Below are 22025 nucleotides of genomic sequence, written 5' to 3' on the forward strand. Positions count from 1 at the left end.
AATTTTTAATATTATTTTTCATCATTTTTGAATATTCTTTATTCAGGTTATTATTTATTTATTTAATTTCATTAATAATAATTATGATTCTTAAAAATTTGGAGAATTTTCGTAATGGAAGAATTTTTTTGATAATCCTTTAAAAATAATTGATTTAATATTCAAACGTGAAGTGATTTGTTGATTTATTTTTTCAAGAGTGATTAACAGAAATATATATATATATATATATACATTGATAAATTAATATATTATATAGTGTATAATAGAAATACAGATTAACATGGAAAAGTGTTTATTTTAGAATAAATTTTAACCTTTGAATTTTTATTTCTATTATCGTGGCTAAAAAATATTTACAAAATCACGCTGCACAAAAGAACTAATGTCGTGGCCTTATAAAATTTACGAATTCGACTCTTTCAACAGTTTAACAATAAGAAAGAATATAAGCGATAACCCAAACCGATATCAGTTAAACCAGTAGAATATGTAGATTTGTTTACATATATGTGGATCACAATTGAGTGATTCACAATTGTGTAAGAGCTATACCACAAATGAAAAAAATGAAATTTTAATTAATTCTATCATCTCTTGTTGTTTAATTATTATTCTTTTATTTCAGTAATAAAATTTCTACTTTTACTATAACTCTACATACATAAACAATTATTTTCTTTCTATATATTTTATAATTTTTATTTATTAATTGTAATTTTTATAAACATTATTATAAACATGGTTTCATGAAGTTGTAACAAAATTGAAAGATACAATTTCCATATTATTATTTATTTCATTTCCTGTACCATGATATTTACCAGAATCTCAAATATACATTTACAAGAAAACAATGATAAAATAGAAGATGTATAAAAATAAAATTTAAGCTGTATCACTTTCCATCAATTGTTAATTAATACTTTAAAATTTCTTCATACACTTTAAAGCAAATGTACAAAAACATGTTTCATCAAATAAAATATATGATAAGAGTGTAATAAAATATGTAATAAGAACAGTTTTTCTAAAATTTCTTGTTCGATTCAATTTTCAGGTTTAAGTACAATGCAAAGTAAAATAAAACATTGCATATTATGCAATTATTCGTTATTGAAACACTTTCTGTCTTAATATCTTTTAATAATACTACAGCAATAACTTTGTCTTTAGATTTCTCAATTAGATAGAAAAAGTATTATTCATTATAGAATGAATTTTAATTTATATAAGTAAAAGTTTCATTTATTAAATCTCGAAAGAGTTAATAAATAATTCAAATTGGGAATTGGAATAACAGTGGAACGCGTTTGGGTTAATAGAATTTCAATTTATTAAGTTTTTCACCTATCCGTCAATGTCTTGATTCTCATTTACAAAGGTATTATATAATTGTAGTAATAACTAATAATCGACGATCAATCAATTAATAATCGTAATAATAAAATCATCGTAATAATAATGATAATCATAATTGTAAGAATTATAATAATAATGATTCATAATAATTAATACATTGAATCGTATTTCACAATTTATCCTCTTTATCATTTCTTGATATATTATTTATGAATATTTATTTTTTTTTTTTTAACGACGAGCCACGTGCGACTTGCAAAATGAAAAGGAAAGAAAAAAAAGAAAGAGTGTAGGAAAAGAAGAAGAAAAATATCTTACAATATATCTCACAACGGTGTAAAAATTATTAACTGCCAACTTAAAATTACTCATAATCATGACTTGACTAGAAAATCAATTCTTTTATACTGATAACACAGCGACAATAAATCAGTACAATAATTGTACATAAAATGTACTGAGCAGATCCAGTGGATTTCATAGGCGAAGAAGAAACGTTGGCGCTGTTTAAAACTAATATAAACGAAAAAACAAAAAAAAAAAAAAATAAAACGAAACATAAAATATATTTGACTAAAGCTAAATTTAATGAAAAACGAAATTTAATTGTACGTAATTACATTACGTTTCTAACGACTCGTCGATAGTACTAGTAATCAAGATTTAGAGGTTAGGTTGCGATCTCCTATGTTTTTACGAATCTGGATCCGTCCCCGATTCGTAGGCTATCGAATTGAACTTGTGTACATATATGTAAAAACATTCGCCGCACAACAAGCATGGGAACGTGATGATTGACGTGATTTTAATAAATTTTGATAAATTAATTTATCAGGCCTTTCCTTTTTTTTTTTCCTCTCTTCTTCTTTCCTGATGATAAACTCTTTGAATGAACGGAAAAATTGAATGAGACTTTCGAGAAGGAACCTGGTGAGTCTGGTTAACTGTTAATAAGACAAAAAAAAAAAACAAAGCTATAGATATAGTAATTGCTTTTTATTCATCCGGGCGACGCTCGAAAACACGTTTTTTTTTTTTTCTTTTCCTTTTTTATCATAGCATTCTGGATCCCAAAAAATTCGAGATTTACATATATAATATTCGTTTATACTTCCTTTCCGCACCCAGCTTCAGTCCATGACCGACATAAAACGCTCAAGATAATCGTTACACGCGGTTACAAACGATTTTCGACGACCAACAGGAAACGATCGAGTCCAAGAATCGTTGCTTCGTTAACCCTTGATCATGTTTAATAAACCTTTTATAGGCTTAACCTTATAACGATATATAATAGCGTTATATTAACGCTATTATTAACCGAGATTAAAGCTAGGCCTGATAACTATATATAACGAGTCTCTGAATTGTTTGTTTCGATTAAGGTTAAGTTTTATTTATAACGAATTTCATCTAGGATGAATTTACATAAGTTTCAGTTTAGGCTGTCTATATCGCGTATATCGTTATTTAAACCTGAGTCGAGTCATCGTTTACCTTTCAATCGAATCTGAATGAGAAAGTTGGGCTTACATTATGGTTTATATTTTTGGATGGGATGAAATTAAGCTAGGAACTTTATGTGTCGTCTATATAGAGGGTTAACAAGAATTTTCAGTCAGTCAATCATCTTGGACAACACGATCGGTTTCGTATTGGTCAACAGTCTCATGATTATACATGGGTTAATCGTGAGCAATGGGTAGAAACGAATTCAGCTCGGTCAGAGAACGATTTCGTTCGTCTCGAGGAGACTTGATACTGAAGGCGACTGAAGGAAGAGTCAGGGGAAGGAGGAAGGACAAGGTAGGCGGCGGGAATACCGAGGGGTAATATGATGTTAGTGACATGACATCGGCAAAACATCATAAATCCCCGATGATTATGATATTAATTACTTATTTTGATCTTTTCTTTTCTCTTTTCTTTTTTCTTTTTTCTTTTTATTCGCCGTATACGAAACATAAGTCGACCTAACCTATTTCACGCAAACTTCGTAACGATTCCCATTCGTCATCCCACGTGAATGGAATAAAAATGGAATACAAAGAATCGTAATTTAATAAGATTGTGATGTTGTGATCGTTTCACAATTCCACGTAGCCGGAATAAACGATTCAAAAATCAACGAAGATTATATCTTTCCCCTTAACCAAACGTATCCACCGATACGTTTGCCTAAGTTGATTCGACGAAACAGTGGATTCGAATGTACGGCAGTCGAAGAGTGATCAGTACACATACACATTGGAAGAGCGAAATTTCACGTTTCCACGTTCGTACAGAGTTCTAATTGAATTTACCGACGTCACATCACCAGGTAGCGTACACCTATATGCAGAGGGCGGCGCAGACGCAAACACTCGATTTCGTCTTCTTATCCCGTGTGTCGTGTCGGTCTCAATGCGCTCGTTCTTATCGATCCGAAGATTTGCAATCTCGATCGATTCGTACGAGAGAGAAAAAAAAAAAAAAAAAAAGAAGAAACAAGATTACCTATATTTATATACCGCGAGTTGTGACCATTTCAATGACAGCGTTAAAGTTTAGTAAATAGTTAGACAATAGTTATGACAATTAGTTAGTTGACAAAGAGCACGTGGTTAACAATTTTACAAACTCGACGTTCATTTGTCGACCGCCTGTACCCTGATAGGATATAATCAAAATGAACAAAGATGACGATGATAATAATTTCGGCAGTGACGATCGCGCCAGCCATTGGTATGCGTATCGAGACAGGTAATAATACTAGCAATACGATTCGTTTGATTCGTCTTCGGTTCGATGTTGCGCGTGTACCAGATAGGGGACGCTGCAGCCACTTCTGTGGCCGTAAAATGCGACGAATAGAAGAAACGGATAAAACGTTTTAATGGAAAAAAATTCTCGGTGGATTAAGAAAGTGTTTGCTCGATGTATTCAACTCTTAGAAAAAAGAAAAATATATATATATATATTTGTAATTCTCCTTTCGAATTTGTTTCATCTTTGCAAAGGTTTAGGCCACGAAAGTTAATGCAGATTCCGCTGATCACACATGTACATGACGAAATCGAACGAAACAGTGACGATGACGGTAACAAGTTAGTGCCAGTAGATAGTAACGGTAGTAAAAACGTCTACGTGTTAGCACAGAGTTTAAACTGAGACTAGGCTGGCTGTTAATTAGATCCTCGTTAATATTCCTTTAATTTAAAAGCGCTTACTAGTTAATCGTTGTGTAGTTTAATTACTTCGGTAATTAGGCATTTAACTAACAATAGTCAGGAATAACGTGGTAAATTGTTATTAATAATTAAGTAACACTATAAAAGAGGTCTTCCAGCTGATCTCTTTCGCTGTTCCTTAACTACTTATTCCTTCCCTTTATTCTTTTTTATCAACAGTTTTTTTTAGAGTTCGTTTCCCTTTTTGTATTTTTCCACATGAAAGGTAGGTAGGTTTTTTTCATCGATTTTTTTCCCTTTATCGATCTTTTCGTTTCTGTTTTTTTTGTTTTTCTTTTCTTTTTCTTTCTTTTTTTTTTCTTTTTCTTTTTTTTTGAGTTTTCAAATCTATCCAAAGTATGAAGAGCAACGAGTGAATGCTATTTACGATTTATTAAATTCGCTATGGCACGCGACATTGGCTCAGTTTATCGCCGCCCTGCTTTCAGGTATCTACCCTACCTAACGATTTATACTTACATGTCCTATCTACCTCATAATGAGATCTGTCTTGGCTATCTTGTCTAATCAAATAAAGGACAACGCACGAATGATGGCGGACAAATGCCACGTTGCCAGAAATAAATTAATCGTTCCTCGAAGGAAACTTATGATTCCGTTACGACGATCAAAAGTTCATATTGAATAATTTTCGATTTCCTCGAACGTAAAATACGAAGTAATTCATTAATTTTATTCAAAAAAAAAAAAATTAGAGTAGACTTTGTCGTTAGACTACGATGTGTATAACGTGAAATGTGATAATATGAAAATATTATTACTATGGCAAAACGAGAACTGGCAACGGAGCATTCTTTGTTTATCTTCTCCTCTCCTCTTCCGGCCACGCAACGTCACATCTAACACGGTACATCTTTAATAATTAATCGCCCCTATAATTTTCAATGATTCTGATATTTGTCCTTTTCCTTTCGTTTCCACTTATACATTTATATAATATATTTAAACTCGTCCTTCCTCTCGTTATCCCCACTCCTCGAGTAATTAATTTGTCGTAAATGCTTAACACGATTATTTATCGATAATACAATAATTAATACAATTCTATTTATTTTTATCAATTAATCGTATGCTAGTTTACGATACGATGCGCCGATCTCTTTGTCCCGTTCTCGTCTTGGAATTTTGAAAAACATTTTGCGAAGAGAACAAGAGAGAGAGAGAGAGAGAGAGAGAGAGAGAGAGAGAGAGAGAGAGAGAGAAAGAGAAAAAGAGAGAGAGAGAGAAAGAGAATGTATAAAACGATAAATATATATAAAACGATTTAAAGAGAGAGAGAAAATTCAACTTTGGTCTTAATTTTTGAAAATTTCACATGGCAATAAAATAAATTTATCGATCGAAATAATCCGGAGAAAATTTCTTTCTCTCTTCGTCATCCATCATCATTCATCATCATCATCCTTTTTCGTCACGCATCAATAAATTCGTGTCGTATATCGATCTTGGTGTCGTTAAAATTTGTGTTGTAATTCGTTCGTAATTAATTTTCCACGAAGGGAATAGCAACTTGTCGATGTGTGTATGTGTATGTATACGCCTCGCTAATATGTCGTCTAATATTACACATCCTATATACAATCGGAGCAACGCAGCGTGTTCATCGATCGAATAATGATTAATTCATTTACCCAATGCACCTTCTTCTTTTTCTCTTTTAGATTATTCATCGTATTCGTGCGCGTGTATATGCGTATACCTTTTACGTTCCGTGTGTTCACACGTACGAAGTGCACAAGGCTCGTTGTCCAATTTCTTCTTTCAAACTTGAGGAACTACCCGCGACCTTTTCCTTTCCTATTCCTTTTCCTTTATTTGGTCGCGATGGAAAATTATATATCGTTGTATATAAAAAAAAAAAAAAAATAATTGAAACGAATCGTCGTCATTTCGTACGAGTGCTCTGAACTTCGAAACTTCGCACTGACTGGCCGCCATCTTACGTCGATTCTTCGTTGTTTTCGCGTGACATGAATTTTATAATACAAAATGGCCGCGCCACAATTTTTTCCACGGGTCAGTTCAAATGCCTAAGATTGAATGATATTCCTCGAAATTTCGTTGAATATATATTTAAAAGAAAAGAAAGAAAGAAGGAAAGAAAAAAAGGAAGAAAGAAATCAAAGGTTTAAGCATATGGTATGGAATATTAGAGGCCGCCACGCGACTGTGACTAACAAATGTTCGTGTTACTTACTAATGAAAATCCTCCCTTATTATGTATAGAGCAACACTGGTTCCGCGTATCTAATAGCTTTCTTTACAAATTAAGCCGTTTACGTTATTGCACATCGAATAAACGATTACGAATGTACGCTTCTTTTGCCATTAATTGATTCATTATTTGAATTATTTCATCTTTTTATCCTTATTTTTATATATATATATACGTACATGTATGTTATATTAATGCCTTCTCTTCATGTATATATATATATACATGTACTATACAAAAAGTCTTAGGTCATTTATTATTTTATATTAATTTATTTTATATTAATATCTCTTATTATTATTAACTAAATTTCATATCATTTCATATTTTATCACATGAAAATAAATTTCTATGTTTGTTTAATATTTTATTTTAATTCAAAAATATTAAGATACTAAAATAAATGATAGAAAATGATACAATGAAATAGAAAAATGGAGAACAATTGCAAAGAAAAATAAAAGTAACGGGTATAGAATATTATTTTTTAGATAAATTTATATTCTTCTAATTAATTCTTGCTAATTAAACACTTTTTAATTAAATAATAATGACAGAATTAAAATAATATTAATATTAATATAATCATCAAAAACAAAATATTCTCTGTTTGATAGGTGACCTAAAACTTTTATACAACACTATATATATTTATATATACATATGTGTATATATATTATATTTATTTTATTTATTTTATTTATCCATCCATTCCTTGCTTCTTTAATTAATTAATTTATCCACATTTTTATCTCTTCGTTTATTTATATATTTATATATTTATATATATATATATATAAATATTTATAAATATATATATATATATATTTATATGTTTCTCTCATTTTTTTTAGTGCCTACTTATTGTTAATCAAGGAGGAATGTAGTCGTAGTGATCGCATTGGGTTGAGCGAGATAAAGAATCGTTCAAGCAAACCGGCACGTTCATCGTCCGGTATGCAACTTATAATTGAACAGAATACCCAATTATCATCTGTAAAAAATTAAACGTATCCTTAATTTCAACTGAAAAGATTTGCATAAATTTAATTTTTAAAAATATCACTTAACTCGATCCTTATTTTGTCACTGTAACACACTAAACCAAATCTGAAAACTTTCTAACCTATCTTTTTAAAGGATTCGAATGATTTTATATTTGTACGCAATTATCAAAGAATATTATGCGATAAAGTACAAATAAAATATCCGAAGTGTAATTCTTGTTTGAAATAAATCGAACGAACACGTTTAATTTTTCACTGTATACAAATAGTGAAGACTATTGATGGATGTTGAATCCTCGGAGGCACAGGTTGCGCGCTCTATGGATCAGGCATAAACCATTCAGCGTTCCAGAACCAGAGAAACTGAACCGGCTTATATAATTGGCTGTCTACGAAAAGAAGCGTGTTGCTATCTCTCTCTCTCAAGATCTTCACGAGAATCGGAATCTTCGCGTTATCCTAATACATAACGATGACTCTTAAACGTTAACGTTTTCAAGCGTAAAGACTATACGACTTTTTATCCACTTTATTTACTTTTTTTTTTTTTTGCTTTTTTTTTTCTTTTTTTTTTTTTGCCCTTTTAATTAATCGCTTCCATTTTTACTCAAGAAAAGAGACACGATCTCTATAATGTCCGCATTATGATAATTTGGTGTATATCGCGCGTTTTTACCTTATATTGTCGAGATATGATCCATTGTAGAATACTCTTTTTTTTTTTTTTATACATATATATATGTAGGTGTAGTACACTTTTTCCCTTCCTTTCTTTTTTATTTTTATAATCGACAAGATCGATCTCGATTCACATATTACTCTATAAATAGAATCGTTTATGTTTCACGCATGATTCCGTATATTGAATATACATCACGTATATATATATTTATACATATATATATAATATACATATATATATATATATTTGTATATATTAATAAGTATATTACGGAGCTCTTCATAACGCAATTCGATATTTTTATTTCCTTTGTCCTTCTCGTTCGAGGATATTCAATTCCTTACTAAGGTAAATTACTAATTCCTATCATTTCATATTTTTTTTTTTTCATATTCTCGTCCTGCCTTAAAAACGGAGAACACGATTCAAATTCAACACGGTATTAGCCTTTTCCGTTGGTGAAGAAAGACGAAGAAAGACACCCTTCCTTTTTTATTTTCTTTCTTTTTTTTTTTTTATTTTCTCGTTTTCCCGTTTTTATAATTTTTATAAGGCCCAAATATTGTGCGCTACCTGTTCAACATGGAAATTATGCCAAAGAAAGGAAACTCGCGAAAGCGTGTGATCGGTGTTGCTTTTTATTAGAGAACGCTCCGAAGGACACCGCGCGTCACGGGCTCAGTTTCTCGATTCTCTCTCACTTGTTGTTATGCTTGACCCAGCTCAAAACGCGAGGAAAGAGACATTTCGTCCGATCAACGACCAACGACAATGACGGACCCGCCCTCTGTTCGATCTTTTCGGAGGCTGAAGAAAAGAAAGAAAGAAGGGGGGCGGAAAAAAAAAAGAAAAAGAAAAGAAGAAAAGAAAAAAATTTGAAAAGAGAGAAAATAATCAGAGGGAACACGAATCGAGTCCGCGTATGTCGTCACAAACAGAAACTTGGTTCAACTTCGTTCTCGGTGTTGGCTGGCTCACATTTTTTTTGGCACACCTAACTTTCCCCGGTCAATCATTACTCCTCGCTGAACACTGTGTCCTCGAAGCGTCAAGCGTTGACCTAATCTATCTATCCAAGCTCGAGTATCGATAGATTTTTCCACGTTCTATCGTGACTCAAGTCGCGATAGACAAGCACAGACCACAGATAATAAGAAATGTATCTTGATAGACGATCGCAACGATCTTGATAGATACGCAACGATTTCTGGAAGTTGGACGAGGATCGAAACTCGTCAAGGAAACTGGACGTTCATCCATAGCACGTTTATCACGCTCGTTGCCCGTGATCGTCGAACAAATCAAATCCAAACACGGACTCCCCTTGCGTTGTGCTTTTTCAGTGTTTCACTCCAGTGGTCGCGTTCCTCTTGTTCAGTGCACTCGCTTCCCTCGACAACACCCTCGATTAGACGATCGTAGATGACCATAGAGAGAACGCTTTCTCCAAAACTCGCTCCTATAACGGGCCACGGCCCAGCTCCCGTGCTACACCCCTTGGAATGCCTTGCCAGTGTTTATTTCTTTCTCTTCTAACTGTCCACGCGAGCGTCAGCCTCAGGTGGCACCACTATTGCGCGCCACGGATTCTGCGCCATCGCCGCGCCGATGCTGCCCTCCTGTTGATGCCGGCTGACGGTAACCATTCGCGACCACATTCTCGCTAGTACCGTTCCCGTTACTCGCCGAGATGTTGTCACGTTGCGGCTCGAGATTCGTTCCAGATGGCACCAGCATTGCGAGAGGCGACGAGAACGATACGGATGAGGAGGTGGGGGAGGAAGAGGAGGAGGAAGAGGAGGAGGAGGAGGAGGATACGAAGGACGCATTGCTGCGCTGCTGTCGCAAGTTGGCGAGACCGTTGTTGACCGCTTTGGCGCGTTGACGCCTCGATCCGGACGCGTGTGATTTGCCCTCGTATCTCGTGTTCGGAGCTTTAATCGTCGTCGTCGACGACGTCGACGCGGACGCAACGCGTTCAGGCGCCGACGACGACGTCGTCGCTGCTCCAGAAACCAGCTGGTACCTGGCTGTCGGTAAAATTTGCTGTTGCTGCTGTTGCGTTTCCACTCTGGCGTGGCGACCGTCCCTCTGTTGTTGGGATGGTTTGTTTGGCAGGTTGTTTTGTACGTTCCAGTGAATTTTTCTGATGGTCGTCGACCCCCCACCACCGGCGGCGGCGTTGTTGTTGTTGTTGTTAATGGACGAGGAGGAAGAAGGCGATGCCGACAGGAGGTGAGCGCCGGTGACTGGTGTTGCAGTAGCGGAAGCGGTAACCGCTGATACAGCTGCTTCCGATGCACCATCGACCATCGGTGACCGCGTAGAACTCGGTAGGCTGCGTACGACAGGCTCAGGAACAACGACTGGAGGACGTTGCTGCTGCTTGTTGCTGCCCAGATCGCCAGCGCAGCCGTAATCGTAGCTGCAGCATAGCTGCCCGTCCTACGGAGAGGTTCGTTGGACACTGGGTTAGCCAACGGCGAAACGAACGGGACCAAGCGACTTGTATCGTGTTCGCCTGACTTTCGCCCTCTTCCGTTTCTTTTCTCAATTATCAATTTATTTTCTTTCCGTTTCTTTACGAACATTCAACACGAAGAATACTCCCTTGTAACCGCGCGAAAAGTCTTGGGTGTACGCGGTGCGTGCTACCATCTATCGGGTGCGTGATGCGTTATAGAGGATAGTCGAAGAAGCGGGAAATTTTGAAATTGTATAAAATATGATTTGCAAATCTAGCGATGTGATCTGTAACGTGATTGCTTTTTAATATTTTTATATCTTTTTTTGCAAATTCAAAGAGAGGATACAATAATCTTTTATCTATCTATAAATTTATATAGAGAACCCAGGGGAAGTGCGTCTCTGACTTTGACGTGAATTCGTGAGCGTGCATGATCGCCTCACTTTTGAAAGGTTAGAACGTGATATGAATCGATATTCGTTGATTTATTATGAGAAAGCATGTGAAGAATAATCGCGGATATTGTAATTCTGATTAACTCGTTTTGTCCAAGACTTTTCGCATCGCTGAAGGGGATACTCAGGTAATCCTCCACATAATATGTAATTCATTGTTTCGTCGAAATCGCGTTTAACGACGATTGAATCCGTTTTTCGATGAAAATTTGCGTCCTTATACGTATATATATATATATATATATATATATGCTGATGACCCAGATTCGATGGATCTTTCTCGTGCACGATTAATAAAAATATTGCTTTTACAAGCACAAATTACAAGAACTCGACTCATAACAATCATGCTCTGACATTCGGGAAAAACAAAACAATGAATTTTCATAGTATGTATCTGACACCTTGAGGATACCGTATCTAGGTTATCACTACTTCCAGCAATGATTTCAGCAAAATGATTAAATCTTACGATTTTTGATTTTGTAATTTTATATTAAAGAAAATAGACATAGTCAATAAAAAATTCTTTTAAAATCTAATTTATATAAAAATATAGGTTAGATTATATTTTATACAATTTCAAACGTTGTCTTAAATTTTATCTTTTTTTTTTTTATCTTTTCTTGCCAGAATCATTGCCAGACAATACTCGATAGATAGAGAAAGAGATTCTTGGTGCTTCTATCGAATCTCGAATGCAGATCAGAGGAGGGTGCAAAAGAGGCTCAAGTGTAACAAAATCATAATAATAGTAATAATAATAATAATAATAATAGTAATAATAATAATAATAGTAGTAGTAATAATAATAATAGTAATAATAATAATAGTAATAATAATAATAATAATAATGATAATAATAACAATAATAATAAAGGAAACACAAAAAATGAATTATAATGCAATTCTGTGTACGTATATTTGTACGTGAGCGTGTGTCTGTCACCACGTGCGTCGTGCACCCGACCGATATCAAATATTTTAGAAATCCGAATTTTTTTTTTTTTTTAACGACAGTGCATCATTAATGTGCGTTTCTTGAATCGAATGAATCGAGACGTTAACTCGTATTTTTTTTTTTAGTCAGAAAAAAAAAAAAACGTGAGGTGAATCGTTACATGCGAATCATTGTGAAAACGTGCATTCAACCACTGTAATTAAAGTGGAGGATCGTATTGAGCATTCTTGATCGAACGATCGACGGAAAAGAAAATATTCAAACAATAATAATAACAATGGATTTAAATTTATCTTTTATTTTTGCGAAGAAAAAAAAAATCAATAATATCAGAATCAATTAATAATAATAATAATAAATGTTTCACTTCTTTCCATTGCACAAATTTTTTATATGATTTTAATGATAAAAATAATTAACATTCAATCAATTTTTTTCTTTTTAATAATAAATTTAAATTTGATTTTACTTTGAATTTAACACTAACAGACACTAATAATTAAGAATTATTTAACTTAAAACACGATACAGAATATTTATATAAATATTATCGATTAAATAATAAGATAATAATCGTCTTCGGATCGATCAAGAGTAATTCTGAATATAATTCTTAATAACGAAACATGCGACGTGCTCGCGATTTAATTCTTAGAGTTAAAAGTAATATTTCTTGCGCAGTGTCAATGTCTATTTGTCTATGCCACACGCTGTCAAAAAGATCGTAATAATAAATATATATATATTTATTTAACGCCACCTTCTGTACGATCGTTATCTTTTATTAAAAAAAATTTCAAATCAAACAAATCAAAAAAAGAAAAATCCAACGACTATCGTCTTTAAAACATTAAAATTTTAAACACACGTGGCATAAACGATCAGTGCATGTAACCTAACGCAAGAAAACGTCGTTCATGCCTGGTGACCAGCGTGCGGCGATCAACGAACGCAAGAGACCTCTACGAACGAATGAACCAGGGGATATCTATGTTACTAGATTTACTTCCTCTAATGGATTCTAAACGAGTATTACACGACAGAGTAAGAAAGTAAAATCGAGGGCTTGCGTAGATAAGAAGCGATTGATTCGGCCGATGGCCGAAAAAAAAAAAAAAAAAGAAAGGAGAGAAAAGATGGTGTCAAGTGGTGCTATTCGAAATAAGCAGGAGAAACAGAAGAAGAAGAAGAAGAAAATAAAAGCGTTCGAGCTAGAAGTGACAAGTGAGTGAGAAGTAAGAATAAAGAAAGAACAAACGTTAGAAGAATAAATAAATAAAAAAAAGAGAAGAAAAGGCGGGTAGAAGAAGATTATAGGTGAGGTAGAAGTGACGTGATTACCGATGCACACAACACGCGCTATTGCTCACCAATTGGGCGCAGTACGGCACCTGCAAGGATACCCATCGTTAGGCTAGTCAGGTTAGACATTCACGGCTGATGTGTGTTTCATGTTATGTTAAATATGATGTGAGATTAAAAAATTTCGCAGCATGATTACACAAAACACTCCGTTCGCTCGTTTCTATGTTAATTATTTTATCTTATTTTTAAACACATCAGCCCATCTCTCCTCGTCGATTTATCTCAGATGTTCAAACACGTTTATATCCGACTCGATTATTGAAAATCCGTTTATCGTGGATTCTAAGTCTAGTTACTTTTTTTTTCCCCTTTTTATTTTTCAATAATAATTCTATTTCAATTTTACAATTTGCTAAAACATATTAAATTTACTTGTGAATTAAATATCAAGTATTATCAATATTTTTGCTATTGATTTTTTTTTTCTATTCTTTTGTCAAAACAGATTGTAATAAATTGACGAGGTGGAGGTCATGCTACGCTTAGTCGTAATGAAATCGAATTGAAAATTAGTCGTTAATTAATATACGTACTGAACACGATCCATGCAGGGCCGACCCGAAGCAATAAGAGTTTTTTTTTTTTTTTAATTCGAATCGTACGAAAAACAGAGAGTTTTTTTTTTACGTTTTGCGCGCATGATTTCGGTTGATACTACGCGGCAGTGTTCAAAAAAAGTTATATTTATACATGACATGTAAATGAACCACCGTGAAAAATCTATAACTTACGATTTTTACCACCCATCCGATACTATACCTAATTTTCTTGATTTTCGTTCAAGCTATTCAATATATCTGATTCATAGTGAGCAAGGGTTAAAACGGAAAATACAATTGATTAAATAAAACAACATTACTACAAAATAATAATAATAATAATAATAATGATTACAACGATAACAATAATTTTTCGTTTCTACTTTACAATACGTGATTATTTTCATCACGAATAAACATGCATATATATTAAATACACATATGAATATACGGTGCCGAATTAGAAATGTTTCGTCTTTCTTACTTAAAGTGAAAGATTAATAGTATAATGATAACAATAATAATAATAATAATAATAATAATAATAATAATAACAATAATGAACACTGCCGCGTGCAAGGCAGCTAACGAAAAAACATTGCACATAATATATAGGTCTACGCTAACTTAGGGACGCCCCTGAACGTATCTCGTACGCTAGTAACTGATAAAAACAGATATCCGAGTTGAAAATAATTTACAAGTGGTGAATACAGCATCAGATAATTTTGCATAATATTAGCACGACGCAATGGTAGCTCACGCCGAGAGAACATATTTCTAAATAAAGTTTTAATTTTAATCCGAGACTTCGTTCAGCCTTTGAAGCAGGTTATCTGTAATTCTTAATATATACTATATATTAAATTTGATTAAATTCGATTGATTCGAATAGATTCGAATTTAATTATTAAACTATATATATATAAACGAGTCTTAATCAGTTTTAAGTACTCTAATGCCAACTTAAGTCTAGCTTAATTCTATTCTAATGCTTAAATTTTATTCTACTAGAATGTCAAGGTTAAATTATGCTTGCAACTACTTGCATTTTAAAAATCAATTCATTCTATAATAAATTTATATTAATAATTATCTAATTTTTATATTTCGTCATCATAGTTCTAAATTACTCTAATTGATCCGATTGATCTTGATGTGAACTAAAACTATAAATACTATAAATATGTGTACAAGTATGAGATTGTATTGTATATACAGTAAGTCGTATGTACTTCAAAGACTTTAAATGAGAATTTCCGAAATTTAAGAATTTAATTTTCAAGTTTTTCTCTCAGCGTATAAAGAATAAAATTTTAGCGCAATTAGGCTTGCAAAAAGTTGACTCGCGTTATACACACCGCAAATAATGGCATACTGGAAAGTAAATGATAGTCAATATATGTATATAGGTACCTTGTATTATACGAGGGTTACCTACTAGTACGATAAAAAAAATTGAGACGAAAACAAAGAGGGAAAAAAAAAAAACGATAAAAAAAAAAACAAATTTTATATGTCAATGTGTGTGATTTTAATGCGAACATGTGGCGGATAATTTATTATAAATTAAAGAAGATCATAGTAGATAATAGTTATTATATTTTCAAATAATTTAGAAAGAAAGGGATACAAATATATTATATCATAAATATAAAAAGTTAATAAAATATCATTTGTTAATTAATTCAAAAATTTCAACAAATATATTTACAATTATCTGATTAACACATATGTTAAATAATTACACTAACGATTATTCATACAGTGTTTGCAAACAATGTTAAATAGTTTACTTCAGAATTCATCGCAAATTAAAGCTTAAGGAAAATATAGATTTAAAATTATTTCAAGTAATCCGCCACATGTACATCGTGTAAATATATCAATGCATCTTAAATGATCGCTTCCCGCACAGCAACTGGTCGCACCTCGTAGGAGCACAGTAAACGTAATTGATCAGACGCAGGACAGATCCACGGCTAAATGAAGGCGATATTTAGTTTTTTTAATTTATTTTACTGACCTTTGAGTTCTTGATTTCATGTGAAAAGAGAACACGAGATAAAAAGAAATTCATTTCTAACATTTATCCATATGTTATATAAACAAGTGTTATTAAACAACATTTTATTACAATGAATATATCTTGTTTCATCATCATCATCATCAGCATAAAGAAATTAAAAAAGAATATTCTGCTAAAAAATGATTATTATACATTATTAATTTTAAAATCTATTGTCTAAGGCACATGTTTTCTCCGTAACGATTCGTGTCTCTCTTTCCTCACGAACCCCCCTATTTTATTCGTATCTTGTGAGACGAACGATTCTGCGGTCCCCCGATGTTACCACAGCCGGACATCCTTCTTACCTTGCACTCGCACGTGGTGCACTTGTCATGAGGATCCTGCCAGGAGCTGCCACTCTCGTGAATAATTCCAGAGTAGCTGCAAGGTTGTGGCCTGGTTAATACCGAGAGAGAAGTGTCATTTCCAAACGTTTCTCTCGCGCAGGGATCGTCTTCACAACGAGGACAACAGTCCCCATCCTCTGTCACAGGGTTTGAGCAAGTCACTGGTGGACATTCCATTTGCCAGCAGTCTACTTCGCCGTACTGAAATGAATCATACGTGATAATTCTAAATTCGTTTCAAATTATAAAAGAACATATTAAATATGATTATTAAAGATAATAGAATCTAATTTAAAACATAAAATAATTTATTTTATAATTAAGATAATGATTTTGAATAAAAGTTTCCATTTTAAAAGATAATTGCTTATTATATATCAAGATTGTTAATTGAGTAATATATTTTATTTAGAAATAATTAGATCATAGAAGATTAAAAGTGAATGTTATTAAAGAAAAAAAAAATGAAATTGACTATATAATTTTTATTAGTTACCAGGCATTCACAAGTCTGACACTGGTATATCCATCGTTCGCCACTTCTGAAGACTAGATGATGAAGTTCTTGATGCCTACAAGAAGCCGCGGGATCGCATTGCGGGCAACATTTATCCCGATGACTTCCCGGAGCGCTGCAGTCGCAAATCGGGTCCCTACATGTAACAACGCCATCTTTGCAAGTGCATCTCCTACAGGGATTTTCGGCTGGTGCTAGAGTTTCTCCGTTTTTCACTTCTTGATTTTCGAACCAACAACCTATCAACGTATAATAATAATAATCTTTACTTCTCCGCTTATGAATATTTCTCCAATTGTTACTACATTAAAACTGGATAATCGGAAAAATCCCTAGATCTATAACGTAAAAAGTATATATATATATATACTCACTCAGTCTACATTCCTCCATAGTACTATTTTCCTCTTGAGGCGGGCAAATACATTCGTAACCACCCTCGGTATTGACACACTTGGCGCTAGGATGACAGGTATGCCTCCTCTCGATCGTTTGGTCGTTGCACTCGTCGATATCGAGACATTGTGTACCCTGAGTACTATCATGGAGGGCGCTTCTGTAACCCGGTTTACAACGGCAATAATACCAACCGGGCATATTGAAACACGTTGATGATTGATGACACCGATGTAAATCACTCGCACACTCGTCCAAATCTAATTCACAACTATTGCCTATGTAGCCACGCCGACAGGAACACCTTCCCGGCGCCACGCATTCACCGCCATTTTGACAGGTTTGATTGCAAACAGCTAGAGAGGATGAACGAAAAATTTTTTTTCAAAAATTTAAAAAACAACAGGAAGACGAAGAATTGGGACATGAGAAAAACATTAAAACATAGAGAATAAACATACGTTTGCATGTGTAACCATCGCCAGTGTAGCCATCTTCACATATGCAATAGTAACTTCCCGCTGTGTTCACGCAGGTGGCGTGCTCGTCGCACGCGTGATGACCAGTCGCACACTCGTCTAACTCGGCGCAGTTGAATTTGTCTACTCTGTGGTAACCCGGAAGACACTCGCACGTGTAAGAGCCATTCACGTTCACACATTTTGTGTTTGCGTTACAATGGTGCCCCTCGGAGCCACCTTGCTGTTTGCATTCATCTATGTCTGCCACGTTAACGTATTTAATCAATTATTTTCAATTAATTTACTTCGATAGATTTGGACCTTCGAATGATCCGAATAACCAATCAATTCTATCCTATATATATATATATATAGATAAAATTAAATGATATTTCATTTAAGGTCATTTGAAGGTCGAAATATTCTACCAAAATAAACCAGAGAATAATTTTTAAAGTGCAAAAATATAATTTTAGAAAAAAAAAAAAATGCTTTTATTTCTATTACATAATTGCAAAAACCATCTTGTCGTTTTAATGCGTATTATTACCCGACGATCTTTTCAAACTCATTCAAGTAATTATCATTTCACGTCAATCTCGTCAAACAAACAGATCGATTTGAATCTAAATTTTATTACGAAAACATGAACACACACACATTAGTAATTTTGATAATAACCACAAATCACGGAAAATTTATTTTTTCTTTGACACGACGACTATCGATAAAATCACGGATGAGCAAACACATGCTGTATGATTATGTGTGTACTAACATCGATCTTCTATATATTTAACGATGAAGGGTCGACAGACGGAAATATCACGATCGCCATCTCAATGGATTTAATTGAATTAAAGGCTATTAAATATCGACGGGAAAGGAAAACAAAAAAAAAAAAAAGAGAAGAGAAGAAAAGGCACACAAAAAGAGAGAGAGAGAGAGCAAAGTTAGAGAAGCATTAGATACCGTGACAGTTATGACCGTCCCCCTGGAAACCGATATCGCAATGGCAGGCGTACGTTGTCTGCAGATTCAGGCAGGACGCATTAGCATGACACTTGTGGCCCTTCGCACAGTAGTCCACCCCTGGTTAAATTGGGTTAGCCAAGGAAAGAATGCAGAGATGGTTAGAAAATTTAATTATTATTAGAGCATTGGATCAAATGGTTAGAATCGTTTTCTTGGTTTTTTTTTTAGATATTGGTCGGCTGCCATGCCATTCAGGATACGAATATTACATTATAGCAGAAAAGAGGGAAATTTCGCCTAGGGATTTTTTTCAATGTGAGTACCATAAAATGGCATGCATCGCTCTTTTCATTCGATTCAATCGTAATATCGAATCCAGCCCTTAGCAAAATTTTATTTAATATATAAAAATATATATTTCAATTTAAAAAAAATTTATGACAAATTGAATATAGATTTAATATATTGATCTCTTAAGATTTTTTGCCATGGGTTGTATAATCAATTGGTTAATTATTTAAGCGCGATTCTGTGAATGATTTCTTTTTTTTTTTTTTGGAAATTAATTAAGATTAGTAAATATTTAACGATCAAGCTATCAAATATTATCGTATGAACGATTGCGATTCGCTCTCAATTGAATGTTCACGTATTCTTGTAAACATCGAAGAAGATTAATCACGATGATGAGTACCATGAAATATTTAGTGATTTGAAGTATGCTTGTATAAATAACCATACCCGGACAGAACTTGCAGCATTCTTCGGCTACGCTGATCTGCTCGCTCGGTGGACAGGGCAACGGCGGACATCTTGTTTCAGTGTCGAATCTCTGGCAAGTGAAGCTGCCATCGAAACAGTCGCACTCTACGCACTGTTTCGGCGAAACTTTCTCACCGTGATCGTAAATTACTCCGTGCAAATAACATTGCTCTGGAGACAATTATTGATCACACGATATTAATAATTAATAACGTAAATATTGAGAAAAAAAAGTGTTCTTAAATTTTTAAAAATTAATCCAGAACTAAAAGATTAAGCTTTCTTTCTTTCTTTCTTTCTTTTACTCTGATTACAATTTGATTATTTGTACATGATTTAAGATTACAATTTTTTAATTTAAAAAAGTACTTACTTAAACATATAGGACAACACTGTCCTTGAGGAATGACAGGATTCTTGCAGGTTACAGGCGCGCAGGGTGTAGGCCTGCACTCGATCTCCCCGTGTACGCAGGAACACTGTTGGCAACCCTTTTCCCAGGTCGCGCCATCCTCGTGAACGGTGCCATTTGCCCTGCACGACTTTTGGCACTCGCACTCCTCCACTTTGCTTATCCTGCCCTCTGCAGCGGCTAGCTAAAAGGAAGGATGGGAATGAGAGGAAAGCAAAGTTGTCCAGTTATTTTTCTAAATCTAATTTCTCATTTTTTTACGATTAAAAAACTTGAATCAAAAGTAGAAAAGAGTGATAAATTGAAGAGATACACTCACCCTACGCGTGAGCTCGTTGAGATTATGCATCAGCTGTTCCACCGTGTTTTGTAATATAGAAAATTGACCGCAAGTGGGACAAGACGAGTCAAGTTGGGGACATTGGGAAAGGTAGCCATGGGGGCCTGGTATCAGCTTCACATCCTGCAAAGCACCCTGTGGCGCCAAAATCGTACCAGCTTATCTCAGTTGATTATTAAAAATTTCAAACTCTTGAAAATAATTATAATCACGTTCCTTTTGTTTTTTTTTATATAATCGTTAATATTTTGTTAAAAAGAGAAATAATGGATAAAGAAAGATTAAGAAGAGGAGGAGATGGTACCTTAAAGAGAAAGTGCCTGACATTTCTCTGGCCAACCCAGAGTTGTAATTGTGGCAAAGTGAAATTGGTGTCAGGTGGTCCAGGCCTAAGTAACCGCCTGTACAAAGGATGACAGTCGACGAGCAGCTCGACCTGCGAGCCGCTTACACTCAGGGCGACCCTGTGCCAAGCGCCATCGGCCAGACGAAAAGGGAACGCCTCCACGTGGACGCTGCCGTCCCGGCGTGATACGTAATGCAGTCGAAGTTCGTCTTTACGGCCGCTGCTCTGCAGCTCCAAATATCTGGATATACGTTGGAAAACAAAATTTTCCAAGGTGATAATAATTTCAACAAGTTTTTTTCAATTATTTATGAAATTATTAAGTCGTTCGACTCAATATCTGGATATACATTGGAAAACAAAATTTTCCAAGGTGATAATTAATAATTTCAACAAGTTTTCTCAATTATTTATGAAATTATTAAGTCGTTCAACTGGATACATTGGAAAAAAAATTTTCCAAGGTGATAATTAATAATTTCAACAAGTTTTCTCAATTATTTATGAAATTATTAAGTCGTTCAACTGGATACATTGGAAAAAAAATTTTCCAAGGTGATAATTAATAATTTCAACAAGTTTTTTCAATTATTTATGAAATCATTAAATCGTTCAACTGGATACATTGGAAAAAAAATTTTCCAAGGTGATAATTAATAATTTCAACAAGTTTTCTCAATTATTTATGAAATCATTAAATCGTTCAATTGGATACATTGGAAAAAAAATTTTCCAAGGTGATAATTAATAATTTCAACAAGTTTTTTCAATTATTTATGAAATTATTAAATCGTTCGACTCAATATTTGGATATACATTGGAAAACAAAATTTTCCAAGGTGATAATTAATAATTTCAACAAGTTTTTTCAATTATTTATGAAATTATTAAGTCGTTCAACTGGATACATTGGAAAAAAAATTTTCCAAGGTGATAATTAATAATTTCAACAAGTTTTTTCAATTATTTATGAAATTATTAAGTCGTTCAACTGGATACATTGGAAAAAAAAATTTTCAAGGTAATAATTAATAATTTCAACAAGTTTTTTCAATTATTTATGAAATTATTAAGTCGTTCAACTGGATACATTGGAAAAAAAATTTTCCAAGGTA

At 33.6% G+C, this 22025-nt stretch overlaps 1 protein-coding gene and 2 long non-coding RNA genes across 6 annotated transcripts in view; 2 read left to right on the forward strand and 1 right to left on the reverse strand.

Moving 5' to 3' along the window:
• Positions 1–8366: 8366 nt before the first annotated feature.
• The window catches only part of LOC411748 (protein kinase C-binding protein NELL1), a 75231-nt gene continuing 61572 nt past the window's right edge, over positions 8367–22025 (reverse strand). Inside the window, 13 exon segments of the mRNA XM_006559806.3 lie at positions 8367–10190; positions 10192–10443; positions 10446–10941; positions 13721–13770; positions 16660–16902; positions 17198–17457; positions 17593–17970; positions 18076–18336; positions 19048–19167; positions 19792–19983; positions 20186–20408; positions 20544–20699; positions 20869–21151. Coding sequence (XP_006559869.2) covers positions 10029–10190; positions 10192–10443; positions 10446–10941; positions 13721–13770; positions 16660–16902; positions 17198–17457; positions 17593–17970; positions 18076–18336; positions 19048–19167; positions 19792–19983; positions 20186–20408; positions 20544–20699; positions 20869–21151 — 3076 coding nt within the window. The 3' untranslated portion in view covers positions 8367–10028.
• Positions 10814–17329, forward strand: LOC113218887. The gene is made up of 3 exons (XR_003304982.1): positions 10814–10951; positions 12052–13801; positions 17194–17329. It is a non-coding gene; the product is annotated as an uncharacterized LOC113218887 (long non-coding RNA).
• LOC102654639 lies at positions 18163–20957 on the forward strand. 4 transcript variants are annotated; one of them, XR_003304981.1, is made up of 4 exons: positions 18212–18349; positions 18883–19207; positions 19279–19365; positions 20824–20957. It is a non-coding gene; the product is annotated as an uncharacterized LOC102654639 (long non-coding RNA). The 4 variants fall into 4 exon arrangements; XR_003304979.1 differs by lacking the exon at positions 20824–20957 and adding an exon at positions 20236–20373; XR_003304980.1 differs by lacking the exon at positions 20824–20957 and adding an exon at positions 19800–19935.

The sequence above is a fragment of the Apis mellifera genome, linkage group LG7, assembly GCF_003254395.2.
Source record: "Apis mellifera strain DH4 linkage group LG7, Amel_HAv3.1, whole genome shotgun sequence".
Classification (NCBI taxonomy): domain Eukaryota; kingdom Metazoa; phylum Arthropoda; class Insecta; order Hymenoptera; family Apidae; genus Apis; species Apis mellifera.